The 14,818-nt window shown below is 30.2% G+C and overlaps 1 protein-coding gene across 1 annotated transcript in view; it reads left to right on the forward strand.

Annotated features, from left to right (window-relative positions):
* Positions 1 to 14,818, forward strand: part of LOC129231252 (zinc transporter ZIP10-like) — a 92,035-nt gene that overhangs the window by 24,871 nt on the left and 52,346 nt on the right. Inside the window, exon 2 of the mRNA XM_054865530.1 lies at positions 2,445 to 2,786. Coding sequence (XP_054721505.1) covers positions 2,445 to 2,786 — 342 coding nt within the window. The remainder of the gene's footprint in view (positions 1 to 2,444; positions 2,787 to 14,818) is intronic.

Raw genomic sequence — 14,818 nt, forward strand, 5'->3', positions numbered from 1 at the left:
CTATACAGTTTTGTAATTTAGCATTTTTGTTTTCTAAAATCCAGATAAACTTGGAATTTAAAAATCTAAAAACAATAATCTCTGGCATGTACTTTCTTACGCCTCTATAAAAGTACTCGTTTGTTTAAGAAAATAATTTTACGCATGCAACATTTTTTTTCTTAAGTTTGAAAACTTTTCTTAAGTTTGAAACTTTTTCGATTATCGTGCCACATACTGGTGCTCTTGAACTTTATTTAGCGAAGTAAAAATCCGATTTTATGCTTTGCTTAATCTTGTTATACTTAAAATCAGTGATATATAGCTTCTGTTGTATCTTTCTTTCACGGCGTTAAAATACTCCTTGACACTTTTAAGAGTGAAATATACGAAATAGGAGTGAAATATACGAAATCAGTGAATACCATAGTAATGATCAATTCCATGAGAAAACTTTCTAAAGATGAAATGGAAGATGGCAGGGAAGGATGAGAAGTGTTCCTACAATTTCAAGTTTTCTTATTTAGAATATGTGATATTTTGTATTTAAAAAAGTAATGTATGTTTTTAAGAATTCCAATTGCTTTTTTTTACTTTTTTTTTTTTTTTCATTTTAAAATGTGATAAATTTTTACCTAAAATACAAAGTGTGAAAATACGCGTTGAATTTTTGATGAGTATTTCCTATTTTTAATGCGTGAAATACTCTCGTGGAGGCACTAAAAACATCTCTGCCTTCTACTTTTGATGCAAATACAATGTAATTAAAAGTATTTATAGTTAATTACTGTTTAGTTTTTTATGTATTAATTTGAAGATTTCTGTCAGTTATTCAAAAATAACAGAATAAAATAAATTATCATTTTTCGAGAAATCAAATAATGCATGCATTGAGATCAAGCTCTAAAATAAAATTTCCTTGACAAAATGTTGGTAAAATTGCATTAAAAACTCATTTCAGGCGTTTAGTATCAAAACCAGCTCAATGAATGAAATTTATTTTATTGTTTTAAAAAAAAAAGCAAAAGATATATTACATATATACAGGGTGTTCCGTTTTAACCTGCAAGACCTTTATTTTCGCAACCGTTAGTCCTAGATGCATACTTCCAATTGCAAAAATGTTCAAAATCAGTTGCAGAGTAAAGATATTGAAAGATTGAAGAAAAAATAAAAATAAGTCAAAAATACAAAATTTAACTTTTTATACGGGTCCCAAGTCCCCTAACTTATATTTAGAGAAATAATCTCCATTGAAGAACAATTCCTAAACAAAAAAATTAAATTAGTACGACCAATATCCACCGAGATATGAAACGCAGAATCTTGTGACATATTACTTTTCACTGGTTGTCAATAACACCTTTTGGGGGAAAATATAGCGGTTAACAAGTGTTTAAAATTATATATGTGAATACAGTGTGGTTTTCAAATTGTTCGAGGTTTTGTAGTGTGTTTTTCGCATCACGGCATAACATTTCCATTTGTTTTTGAATGGAAATAAAAAATATAAATACTTTGTTTTTCTTTCTTTGACGAGATGTCATTACTCTGAAAGGGCGATAAATTCCAAGCTCATCTTCTGTATGGTCTCTTAAAACTTTAAAGTGGAATATTTCCTTGAGTTTTGGTCGCACAAATGTCAATTTTTTGTGTCAGTGATAGTTTTCAATGGAGATTATTTCTCTGAACATTAGTTAGGGGACCTAGGGCCCGTATAAAAAGTTACATTTTGTATTTTTTGACTCGTTTTTATTTTTGCTTCAAACTTTCAATATATTAACTCTGGATCTGATTTTGAACATTTTTGCGATTGGAAATATACATCTAATTACTAACGGTTGCGAAAATAAAGGTCTTGCAAGTTAAAGCGGAACACGCTGAATACATATATATATATATATTAAATTTTTTAGTGCATTCATGATGAGTTTAATGTTGTTGACAAAATCACTATGATTGAAAGTCGTAATTAGCGAAACCTCGAAACAATTAAATTAGAATTCCATTAGAATTCTGAACAGTTCAGAGCTAATTTTTAATCAAAAATCTGTTTTAAACTGGAAGTGAAGGAACATCATTTAAAGGTATTATGCTCTATATTTTGGTATCCGTTTTAGTTATTCAAAATTTTAGATCGATTTCGATTTTTTTTTTCTGCTCTTTGATATCTCTTTATATTTGGTGTAAACAACTTTCTAGAAGTTGTTCATTCTTTTTTAAAAATTAATCCTGTCTTTTATCTCGTATTTAGCAATGATACACGTATTTTTGGTTATTTGGTTACTTAAATCCATTCACCATTTATAGTCTGTTTTCGACCGGATTATAATGTTGAACATAATTTAGATAATAATTCGTGTTGCGTTTTATTTTTGTTCTGTCATCGTCTCTTTCAACCATTACATAAAACACATTTTAGATAATTCTACATGAAAGTAATTTTGATTTGTTCTCTATTTCAGTGTCTCTCCTTTGGCAATATCCTGAAAATCGTAAAAGGACGTTACAATGACTCCACTAGTACAGAAGTTTTGAACCAACCAACGGAGCAATTTCGCAAGAAAGAGCAATTAGCTTTTGTTAGCGTCATTATTTTGAACTATTTCCTTAGACATGAAAACACTTGTAATAATAATACTATTCTTCTGGGATATATTGGAGATTGCCAAATTTATAACGATTGCTGGACAAAAGTCTCTGCTCAATTTTTGAACGAGAAGAATGATACGATAACTGATGAAATTGCCGTTGAGAAAATGTTAAGACAAGTGAAGTACGTGTATGAACCTCTTCCGAATAGAAAGGTAAGTATCTTCATAAAATCTTTTAAGTTTATACTGATGCGATTGTTGTACTCTTTTAGTAATTTGTATAATGTATAAAGTCTTTCGATATAAGTTGTAAACATTTGCCGTTATGCTGCTGGCAAACGATACAAGTTGTGTTTGCCTTTGTGCTGCTGGTAAACTAAATCAGTTGTGTTTGCCTTTGTGCCATAAACAAATGAGAGATTTACAACACAAAAAAAGGGAGAAAAAAAATTGAAACGTTCCTGGAAAATAATTGGCAGATAATGTACCCAATTTCTTTCAAGTGACAAATCTGACAAAAACCAGGAAAGTTTCCTGCTATAAGTTAGTAACCTTTCTGAAATTAACCTGGGATCTTTCTGAAGAAAATCAGAAACATTCGCAATCAAAGCCAACCATGGTGTTGGACTAACTCCGAAACCTTCAGAGAAAACTTACATATAATTATATATAAGGGTATTTTGACACTTCTCTGATTTACTTGAAGAGCTTCTAAAGCAAATATGACCGAAGCTGAGACGGCATTGCAAGCAATTCTTCCAAAACTACTCTATCCGGAGACTGCATTTCGCCCTTGATTGGAGCTCAGTCAATTCGGAGGGCCCGTAACTAAGCTAAAGAAGAGAAACACCTAATAAAAAAGCCTGATATATTTTTACCCTGGTAGCTAAAAATGTTTTTCACCACAGTGTAAAATCCCGAAACATTACCCAGAAGCAATCAGTGACTTTTCGGATTTTTTTTACAGTGAATGTTGGGATGCATAAATTGTAAAATATATTGTGCCGCGAGTACTAGTGTTACAAGGCGAAGTAGTTTTAAGACTCCGAAACAAATGGTACGCAATATGTTTTTCATCTTATACAGAGACCAACAATATTCTTTTTAAGTTAAGTTTCGTTACACTACAGGTTTGTAGTGGGTGTGCGTGTGTGTGTATAAATCTTGTAAAGCAACGATGAAGTCTAGTGATGACATGTAATTTTTATGTTAAATTTTTGCAAAATCCTTTAGGTATGTGACTAAAACAAAAGAATCCAAACTTTATGAATTTTTAGCATATTATCTCAACGTTTTCTGTCTCCGTTTCGTAACACTGTTGTGAATTTCGTTGCATAGTTCAGAATAAGCTAACATAATTTTCAATTTATCTCCTTAAAAGTAAATAGCTACATTATCCTCTAAATTTTTACATTGCAAGGTAATTGATTTTGATAAATCATATTTTGATACATAAGTTTTTCTATAACTTAAAACCTCCTGTCTATTATCTTCGGGCTTAAGTAAAAAAATTGGCACATCATCTCTAAAAACATGTAGATTTAAATGTACTTAGGAAATATATCAAATCACTTGAGCTGCAAGTTTTAACTTTTTAGAATTTGAACCATTTTGAGCTCACATAACATCGTATTTTTTTAAACCTTTGATCCAATCCCTGTAATCTCAGAATGAATTATCAAATGTAGCAAGTGTTCCTCTCAAGCAAAGTTAAGCTATTCAATGCTGCTTGGCTTTATTTCTAAGGCTAATAACTCAACATTCTTTCCAATATAATTTAATTTTTCTTTTACTACATATTTCACTCTTTTTTTATGAGATAGATTTATTCTCGTGTTCTGAGTATAGAATATCCCTCGAGCAATCTACTTTAACACATCACTCAACCTAGCTGCCACCCAGTTATTATAACTAGATACTTTTTATGCACATGAGGATTGCTTCCAAGAAACCTGAAGTAAACCGCAAAGTAAAGTCATCCATCATTGTCTGGAATAGTTTTCGTCAAAAATAAACAAAAATAATTGGAAAAAGAAAGAAGGGAAGCATTAGTCATTTCTTTAATTACTAATCCTGTAAATCACAAATCAATCAAAAATAAGAAAACAATTAGTTTTTTCTTCCATAACATTTTTCCTCTGTTAATGTTTTGATGTCAAATGTGTTCTTTAAAACAACACTCAAATACATTCAAACGTATATATATTATCTTTTACGTTGTGTTATTTTGTATGAAGAATCAGGTTCATCTTTAATTTAAAGCTACAATGGCAAGAAAAAGTTCAAAAAAAAAAAAAAAGAAACAATTTCTCGATGGACCTGGACTCAAATTATTTTAAGATAGCTTTTATGCTACGGCAGTCAAAAATGTAATAGCCCGAAAAAGGATGGTCAGTTTTTCAGTATTAAAATTAAATTTAAAATGTTTTTGCTTAAAGGTGATTTCCAAGTTGAATGTTATTAATTTAAACTTTTACTCCTGAAATATCGTCTTTTTGCTCTCGGCGTTCTTTTTAAAGCTTCATTACATTACTTTTAAGTCATTTAGCGCCTAGTTAATATTTGTAATGTGACATCGATTGATAGATCAAATTACTTGTCCTTTGTATAAACGATCATGTGCAAAACTATAATATTTGTAGTCACGAAAATTAATTACATTGAGTCGAAACAGTCCTTCACTGTATAAATTATAATCTCCCCCGCCCCTCCCGCAAGATTGCAGAACCCTGCAATTATTATTATTTAGGGTTTTTTCAGGAGTGCATACCTTGGGGGGAGGGGAGCGTTATGGCGCAGACTGTGCCATTGAAACTTTTAGGGGGTGTTTTAAGGGATATTTTCCTTTTGAGGGGTCTTCGTGGTATTGGAGGCGGTGTGTCCTTGTTTTTAGGCTTTAGGGTGTTGGTACCCCAGGTTTTGTAACAATATGAGCTTTAAATGTGTTTTTCCTTCATAATTTTTCCGATGCGTTTTTTATTCCCTTTTTTTTCCTTAGTAAGAGTTTTGATTTCTGTTTTTGGAAATGTTTTCATGTAACACAAAAATTTGTATGTGGTTGGATCAGGGGTTATATTTTTTTCAATAACAACATTCCTAGTTTTTAATCTTTATTAATGAATTTATTTATTTAAGTTTATGTTAAAAAAAAATATTTATCAAAATTCAACAAAGGATCAGATATTTAATTTTATACTAAACTCCCAATTGCTCAGGAATATTAAATCATTTGAAACAATGCAAAGATGTAAAAAAAAATAAATTTTTTATTCGAACTTTTTCAATTCCCACATTTTCTTTATTTAAAAAAAACTGCTTGACAAATTGATTTGACCCCACAGAATCAATTTACTATTGAAATTAGAAAAAAATATTAATATCATCTTTTTTTTTTTTTAAAGTTTATTTATTTATTTATTTTAAAGCAATCGTTTAGTCATCAGCTGTAGTTATGCTTGAAAACAGAAAACAACCGAGATATGAATTATCCAACAGTGTTCAAACTTCACTTTAAACTTAGCTTTCAGCAGGTAAAGATTTAATATTAGAAGTAAATGGTAGAGAAATCCTAAGTTGAATTAGGCAGTACGAAAGAGCAATAATAATCACACGCATAGCATTTCCAAGAAAACCAAACAATAAAACACACACACACACACTTTCATAATAGAAATTTTCCTTATTAATTATGCCTGCTTTCATTTTCATATTCTTCTAGCTTAACTGTCATGAGTTTATCCAGTTTTTTTTTTTTTTTTTTTTAATTTAAAATGTTATATGGATTTTGATAAATTGATTTTAAAAAAAAACATTTTATGGATTTTTGCATCACGTTCAGTTTGAGTTATGCTCAATTTTTGATCAAATAATTTTGAATGAATAAAACACGCATTTATAATTAAAAATGCTTTCGTCAGTGAAACAAAAATATAATTATTTTCATTAGAAATGCATTATTTTCAGAAGAAATTATACTTGTAATCATTTTTAATTAATATTTTAATCAAGTAAAAAAAACAGGAGATTTTTTATTTTATTTGTTAGTTATTTTCTATGAGATTAAAATACATAAACATTAAATGTTTGCATTCGTTTTTTAAATTTTGTTTCTAACACCTTACAAAAAAAACCTCTATCATGAATTTATTGCAGAGAAAAAAAAAACGGTAACTAAACTTTTTCATTCACGCTGTGTCAATATTTTAGTGAAAATATAAAATCCATTTTTACTGAAATTACTAAAAGGCTAGAAGCTTCTGAATGAGTTAGTAAAAACTGGCGTCATCTGTTGCTCATTGAATATACTAAATATTCGCTTTTCATTATAATAAATTGTACGGAATTTAAATTATGCTCTGATTATATAGCTCTCAAATTCAACAATTTTTTTTAAATGTGTATGTTTATACAGAAGAATTTATTCTTTAATTTGTAAAAAATATTTCTTGTTATTATTTGTTTTGTTTCAAATACGAATTTTTTTTCTTTCTCTTCGCGTGCTATCGTTAAGTTTATTCTTCACAAATTCCTTGGACCATTTACGTAAAACTTTGATGCGATTTATATAACTGATTTAAATCTATCTGTTCAGGTAGAGGCAAGATGATTGAATCCCAAAAATGAAATGAAAATTAGAAGTTACAGAGTTGAATTTGAACTTCTTTCACGGTATACATAAAAAAAGAAACTTTCAAGAGAAAGGAAATCAAAGAGCTCTAAGGAAATGCAAATTTAGATTTGACGAATGGGAAGTTCTTGAACTCAAAACGTGTTTAGAGTCGTAAGTAAAAAAAAAAAGACTTCAAAAGTAAGTAAAGGACATTCGCCTTCAGATCACTTGTGGGAGAAGACAAGAAAACAAAACACATTTTGCAAAGCTGATAAGGCAATGTTACTCTTTCTTTCTTTATCTTAGAAATAAAAGTTGATTTAAGGATTTGGAGTTTTTACGACTACATCAAGTGCTGATGCTACAACCTAATTTCAAACTTCAAAGGCTTGCCAAAGTACAATTGATTGCTAAAAATAATTTATTGCTACAATAAGCAACACTTTTTAAAAGGTGCTTGGATGAATTGGAATTTTTGCAGCTGAACTAATGCCGTTGCAGAAAAAGGAATTAAAACTTGAGAGTGCTTGCCGTAGATGGAAATGATTGCTAAAAAAATTTGATTATTTTCCAAATCAGTTACAAAATACTTGTAATGTAATGCCGTTGCTGAGAAAGGAATTAAAACTTGATTGCTTGCCGTAGATGGAAATGATTGCTAGAAAAATATTTGACTATTTTCCAAATCAATTACAAAATACTTGTTTAATATTCTAGCTATTTTAAATGTTAACATCTACGTCCAATGTGGATTCTGAAATGAGAGTTCTAATTTCAAAATGATTCGTGTATACATAACCTTTTCCTAGCATTTTATCATAATTAGTTATACTTATCAAATTTGGGATTATTTGAGCTCCCTTTGTTACTTTTATGAATTATATGTTATTACTTATTTTTTGCACATTATGTATTTTTTAAAATTTAATTAAATTATTTTCTCTTATAAAATTTTACTAAACTATTTGTTGCTTTTAAGTTCGTTAATTTTAACAATAAATTGAGTTAAAAGGAAATAAGGACACTAAGAAACATTGAGGGTATCAAAATGCTTGGTAAATGTTCACTGCTAAATTAATGATTTATAAAGTTTGTCGGATAGCAGCGGTTTATTGCTAACAGGTGTCTTGAAAGGGACATATTTCAAAGAATCCTTCTCAAGAAGAACGCATAAAAGATGTCATTGTTTCTTGTCTTTAAAAGATTTCGTGTCGTACCTGTGTCAGATTTTAGTACGTCTCTGTTTAAAAACAATGTGTAGGATACTTATCAATGATGAAATAAATATCAATTAAATAAATAAGTGTCGAGCAATAAAAATTAAGTTTTAAAAATTAAAATATTAATTTTTATTAGCTCAATATATAGTTCTTTCTTGAGGTTCCCCCTTTCCCCTCTTCTGAATTCTTATCCAAAAACTAAACCCAGATTTTGGTTTTGTGTTTCTTAATGCAAAGTACATTGAAGGGTGTGTTCATTTTTACAAGTAGGATTTTATTGCGATAGCTCAAAATGATTTTTAAGCAGCAGTTCCTTTCCATGTTACGTAAGTGTTTGATGTCATAATTTATTATTTTATTTATTTTTTTTAATAGTTTTTTTTTTTTTTTGTAGAAACGATTTATAGAAATTATACTATATATGGATTGTACAAGTATTAAATAGTAAAGATTGAGTTAAAAGCGTATTGAAAGAAAATTATTTTGTTTCGCCTTAAATACCACACATGACATTCTGCCCAGGAAAATATCAAAACTTTATTAAAGTGATAGTGATATTTGCAATGTAAAGTATATAGCTGTAAATAAATATATTTCTTTTAGTGAAACTGTATTTGATTTTGATTATAGAGTAATTTTTCTGAAAGATTGCTAAGTTAAGAAAGCACCTTCAAATTTTTACCAACTAAAAGCATAATTTGCGAATGACTGATTTTTTTCCCCTCGTGATTTTGTTCAACAGAAAGGTTTTTGGTTTGATTTTTAACTTTCTTTATTTTTCCTTTTTTCTGTCTTTTTCTTTTTCCATCTTTTAGTTGCGTAATAAAGAACACAAAATCACACCATGCACCTAGCATTATTCGTCATAAAACATCTTATCAAACATTTTCTTATAAAACATTTAACGATTTTTAAACAAATTAGATGAATTATTTATGTTTTTTAAATGTTATAAATTGCATTAAAAGTTGTCTAAAATATCAGCGAAAAGCCACTTTTATTTTGCTAAATGAAGAAAATTAGAAAATTATTTAAAGTTTATTTTTGCTAATAATCAATGGAAGAAAAGTTGCTAATTTTGAAATGTACAATTTTCATTATTTTTTAAAATAATTATGAATTTTAAAGAAAATGTATGAACTTAAAATTAAATATTGAAAAAACTAAAGGAAGTTGAGTTATCTGCATCCCAGCATTTTAAATCGTAAATTGACCGCTCATCCCCGAACAGTAAATCTTGCCCTATTTCTAACTTAGTATGCATTCATTAAAACCCAAAAATAAATATTGCCAACTTCCTTAGATTGTAACTCAAATTTTAATAAAGAACCCAACTGTATCAAGGAGATTAGTACTGTCATATGAGTAATATTTTCCAATTTAATCTGAAAGCTGCAATGGAAATCGCTTATTTAGAAAACAAATGTCATGCATAATGTAAACTCTTAGACATTGTAATCTTTTGTTCTATTGGACATGGACACATATAAACACTCAGAGAAATACATCTCTGTCAATAACATAACTCACTAAAATTTAAAACCTTTCACTTCATGTAAAATAAATATTTCAGTGTTGCCTTGAATAGAGTGAATTCTAGAAATAGTTTCTCTAACAATGAAGCCGTAAATCACAACAAGAAAGTAGTTCAATGTTGGATGGATAAAGGATTACTCCAGATGCATGTAAAAATAAGCAAATAATTATGAAAAAGGAATGACGATAAATTACAGGTGAATTACGCTTATTCCTCAGCTGTGCTTCGACAAAGCTGTAAAACATGTTACGCGTTTATTGCCGCAGAGAAAATTTTAAATAGAGAAGGGAACTTAGGTACCATCACTACCAGATTTTTCTCAGCCTTTTTTTTTTTTTGCAATTTCACAGATACCAGAAAGGCAATGCGTTTATTGAGATAAATATGATAGCATAAGTGCTGTAAATATAAAAACATGCTAAGTTGTTTTTCTTTTTGAAGCTTTAAAACTTTGTGAATTACGTAATGTCTGGCCTGGTTACGATAATAGGAAACTACCCTAAGAGCATATGCTACAGTTTTTGCTACTTTTTAAGCCGCAGAGTAAAGCAGCTGTTCTGTTCCTTATTTTGACAGATCCGTCATTAATAAAACTTGCGCTAAGTCCTATTTGTAGATTTAATGCGTTGTATTTTGCATTTTAATACTTCCTTCAGTTGAAGTATTTTTGACTTAAAAAGTTTCATCCTAAATTCAAGAGGGCATCAGTTTTTACTCCACACACTTAATTATGTACAGAGGTCATCAAGAAACGGCTCCACATTGCTAATAACAATTTCTTCCAAAATAGTGGTTAATATAACTTCTCAAAAATATTATGTCGCTATTCAGTCAGGATCCCATCATGTTCTTCTATATTCTGTTGTAATCTTATGCGCTCTCAAACCCACGTGAGAGCGCATTTACTGAGACACTATTAAGTACGCCACCTAGCAGAACTTAAAATTTCTTTCACTCGTCATTTAAAGGCATTGAAATGTTGCACTAGTGCCACCTCTCCATGACTGCACAAAATTTGAAATTCTTAATCTTAAATTTTATTTAAAGTTTATAAAAACAGCGCGAGGTGACGAACTTACATAATTAGTTTGAGTTTTTAATGATCTTAAAAGACTTGAAATAATTTGAGCACAAAAGTTACCATACTAATTAAACATTACTCCCTTCTTCGTAAATTAGTCGCTACATTTAGGTCGAAAATTTTTACTAAACTAGTTGTTACATTTAAATATTTTTGTACTACTTATTGAAACTAATGATTTTAAGCTTTTTTCGGTGAGTTCAGGGTATTTGCTATTAATAAACAACTTTTTAAATTATCAAACATTCTCTCCTTCCCTCCTCAAATCAGAACCTGATTAGTTTCAAAAATATAGGGTTTTCCCTTTTCTGCAGCGCCTCTATTTATAAGAATTCTTCCACTAGGTACTCGAATAAAACTATCTTCTAGTTTATAAATTGGGAATTTATTTGATAGAAAACTCATCTCTTTATGGCATACTAATCGTAGTGTCCGTTCAAAACGGGACGCAGCTTAAGAGTGTGCGAACTCATTATTTTTGAAAGTAATTTCATACTGATTTAAGGAAGGAAGAAGGAAATTCTTGGTAAGGTGTTAATGTTGTTTAATGTTACATTGTAAACAAATTCTGGAACGTCACAGTACAATTTCGGGTTTCAGTTCGGGTTTACACAGTACAAATGGGGTTTCTCTCGTGAAAATCATGGGTTTCTGTGAAAATCAAGTGTCTTTTCAAAAATGTTTCCTGAATCGCTACCAGTTGCATGAATGCTGACATCTCACTGTTCTGAAAAATATGTGTAACTACCAGGTTGAAAATCTGCTCAGCGTTTTTATTAAGTGTTTCACCATCGTCTAAATTATGGCCCGTCCCGATTGATTGAGGCTCCAAAGAGACGAAATGCTGTTTCTATATACTGTAGCTATGTCAAAATTGCAGACAACTTATCTGTTAGATATTTACTTGCAATTCATCATTAGCTTCGGCCACAATAGAAGCTTTCCTGATACATCAGGATGGTGCCCAGCTATTGCTGCAAACATATGTAAATTTTCTTGGAATGTTCCTGTTTTTTTTATATAAACATGATAGGCTTTTTATTGTGAACGTTTTTAGATTCTTTAGGGAGATTCTAAGTTAATTTCAGGAAGGTTATAAACTTTTAGTGGGAAGCTTTCTCGTATTTTAGCCATATATGTCACTGGCAGAATTTAGGCACGGTAGCTGTCCATTATTTCTCAGGAGCGTCTGTGATTGTTTTTTACAGTTTAATCTAACACCCTGAAATGTCCAGAAAATGTTCAAACTAAATCATAAAACCATCAGTATCAATAATCAGTACAAAAGTAGTCAAATGCAGCAAATTTAAACCGGAGGGAGTAGTAAACAAAACGTGTGACATAATTCAATTAAATCATTTTCTTATCGACTCATTTGATTCAGATGTTTTGAAAATGTAGGTTTATTTAAAGTTCTGTAAATGTTTGACAACCCTGAATTAATTTTTTAAGTAGTAAGAAATTATATACTATAATGTCATTTATTCCGCACTGAGGGATATAGAATTCAAGTCATTATCACTTATCTTTAAACAACCAATTTCAAGCATACCTGTCTTGAAACGTAAAACCTACCACTTAATATGCAATTACCCGCCATCTCATGTTTATCAGATAGCATTCATATTGCTTGCAGCAAATTCCAAGATATCAGTGAGCTCTTAATTAGCATTCACGCCCATCTGACCGATGCTCAAATTACTAAAAAAGTAAGCTAGCATCTGTCATGGCAGAAATGACTCGACCTATTGATTCAACTGTGTCGAGTTTAAGTCCAGTCACCTCTGAAGCACATGGGAGTTCACTCCAAGGGCAAATCGTCGTCAAGTCATTCAGTTCACGGTCAAGGTCAGTTTGTGGACGGCTTTGAAACATGAAGGTTCGGCTAGACTTAGGCAAATGAATGCTTAAATGTCATCCAGAATGATCTATCATAAGTGAAGAAAGTTTTGTACGTGATTTAAATTCATAAATTATTAACTTTCTTATTTTGTGATTAAGATCGGTAATAAAGGAGTGAAAATTATGGTGATCTTAAGATCAGCAACGTGATTGATCTGCTCTATGGTTTACTGGACCCCGAGTAAGATATAGCTAAGAAAAACATGAGTCACTGATTGACCGATAGTGTTTTAAGCTCATCATGCTCCGTACGATCTTGATAGTGACATTAAAAAAATTTTAGAATGTCTATCTCAATAAATTGGCTGTTCTAATCATTTACTCCGGCTATTTCAAGTAGAATCAACCACATTATGAATACATTTCTTAAATAATTATTGATATTCATTATAGATCAACTTTTCGAATTGTTTTTCCTTTTTGATTTCGTTGGAACCAACTCCAAAATAAATGACAGTACAATTTGCCTTTTAAACTTCAAGTTTTGTCTTCCTCAAGGGAGCGTTATTTAACTTTACTTTCTGTATCCGAAATGAAACTTTATTTTGATTCTCTGTGAAGCTATTTTGTTACTAAAGTTTGCCTTCTTCTGAAACTAAATAACGCTACCGTTCTTTTATTATGATCTAAAATATCGCTATCGTGTACTCTTAAAGAACATGATTTATCATCTCCTCATTTTATGAAGTGTTTTTCTTCTTTCTTTACATGGAAACTATGCAACATTTTCACTTTCTTTTAGAAACTCAGCATTATCATCCATAATTTTAAGAGCCAAAGTTTTCCCTAATCCTTATTTCTTGTTGATAGAAAGGGTAAATGACTAGTTATGGACAGACTTGCCTTGTATTGTCAATATTAACTAGTGTGACCTTTACTAGTTTAAAGGATGACATAACTAACCGAGCTGGATTATAACTGGTCGAACCAGTGTATTCCAATTTATTTTTAAATATATATATTCATCATAATTGAAGATTAATGAAAATATTACAGCTGTAAAAGCGCAGTTTCTGAGTTCTAATACCGTCAGTATTAGTTTTTTCCATGAACTAGAGCTGCAACGTTTGTATCCAAACTATATTTTAAAAAAACTTCAATCATGCCCATAACTAGTTGTTTTTATCATGGCTTCATTTTAGGAGTCAACTTTTTTCCTTTTTGAAAGGAGTAAAATTTTTCTGCCTACTTAGAAAGAGCTTTCTTTATCTACAGAAATTAATCTTCGTCTTATTTTAGACCCTTTAACAGCATCACACCTGATTTCGACATGAAAAAAATTCTTCATTTAGGACCTAACTTTCTTCATTTAGAAACGAAGATCCTTCTTTCTCTCGTAGATACGTATATAGCGTTATTGTCCCTGTTACAAACTAAACTTCAATATCATTTTAATTTCAAAAACAAATTTCATCATAAACTAGATTCAGCAACTAAACTTGTCTGTTGCCTTACTTGAAGCACTGGATTTTTTTCTTTCTTTTAATGGAAATTAATGTCATTTTTACCTTTCTGAAATCAACCTTCGTCCTTTCTTTTCTTTTAAGATTTAAACCTCGTCATCGCCTGTTATTACGTGACAGACTTCGTTCTCTTTCTCTCATTGCCGATTTAGGCCTCCAAATGAACGAAAGCTTAACTCTTTCAGGGACTCTTTAACAATGTAAAGTGATAAAAGTTGAAATACTATTTATTCCATGTAATTCGCCGCTTTCCCCAGAAGCAGAAAAAACCAACGTATTCTTCTTTTTTTCTTTTTAGTTTTAAGATCTAATATGCAGTTGGTTTTTTGCATTCAAGTTTTTTGAGATATGAAAGTCTATATTGCAGTCATAAAATTTGATTTGGAGTAAATTCAGTATTGTCCACCTCCTACCGACAATAGTGAAAAAAATA

This window comes from Uloborus diversus, chromosome 10, assembly GCF_026930045.1.
Source record: "Uloborus diversus isolate 005 chromosome 10, Udiv.v.3.1, whole genome shotgun sequence".
Taxonomy (NCBI): Eukaryota; Metazoa; Arthropoda; class Arachnida; order Araneae; family Uloboridae; genus Uloborus; species Uloborus diversus.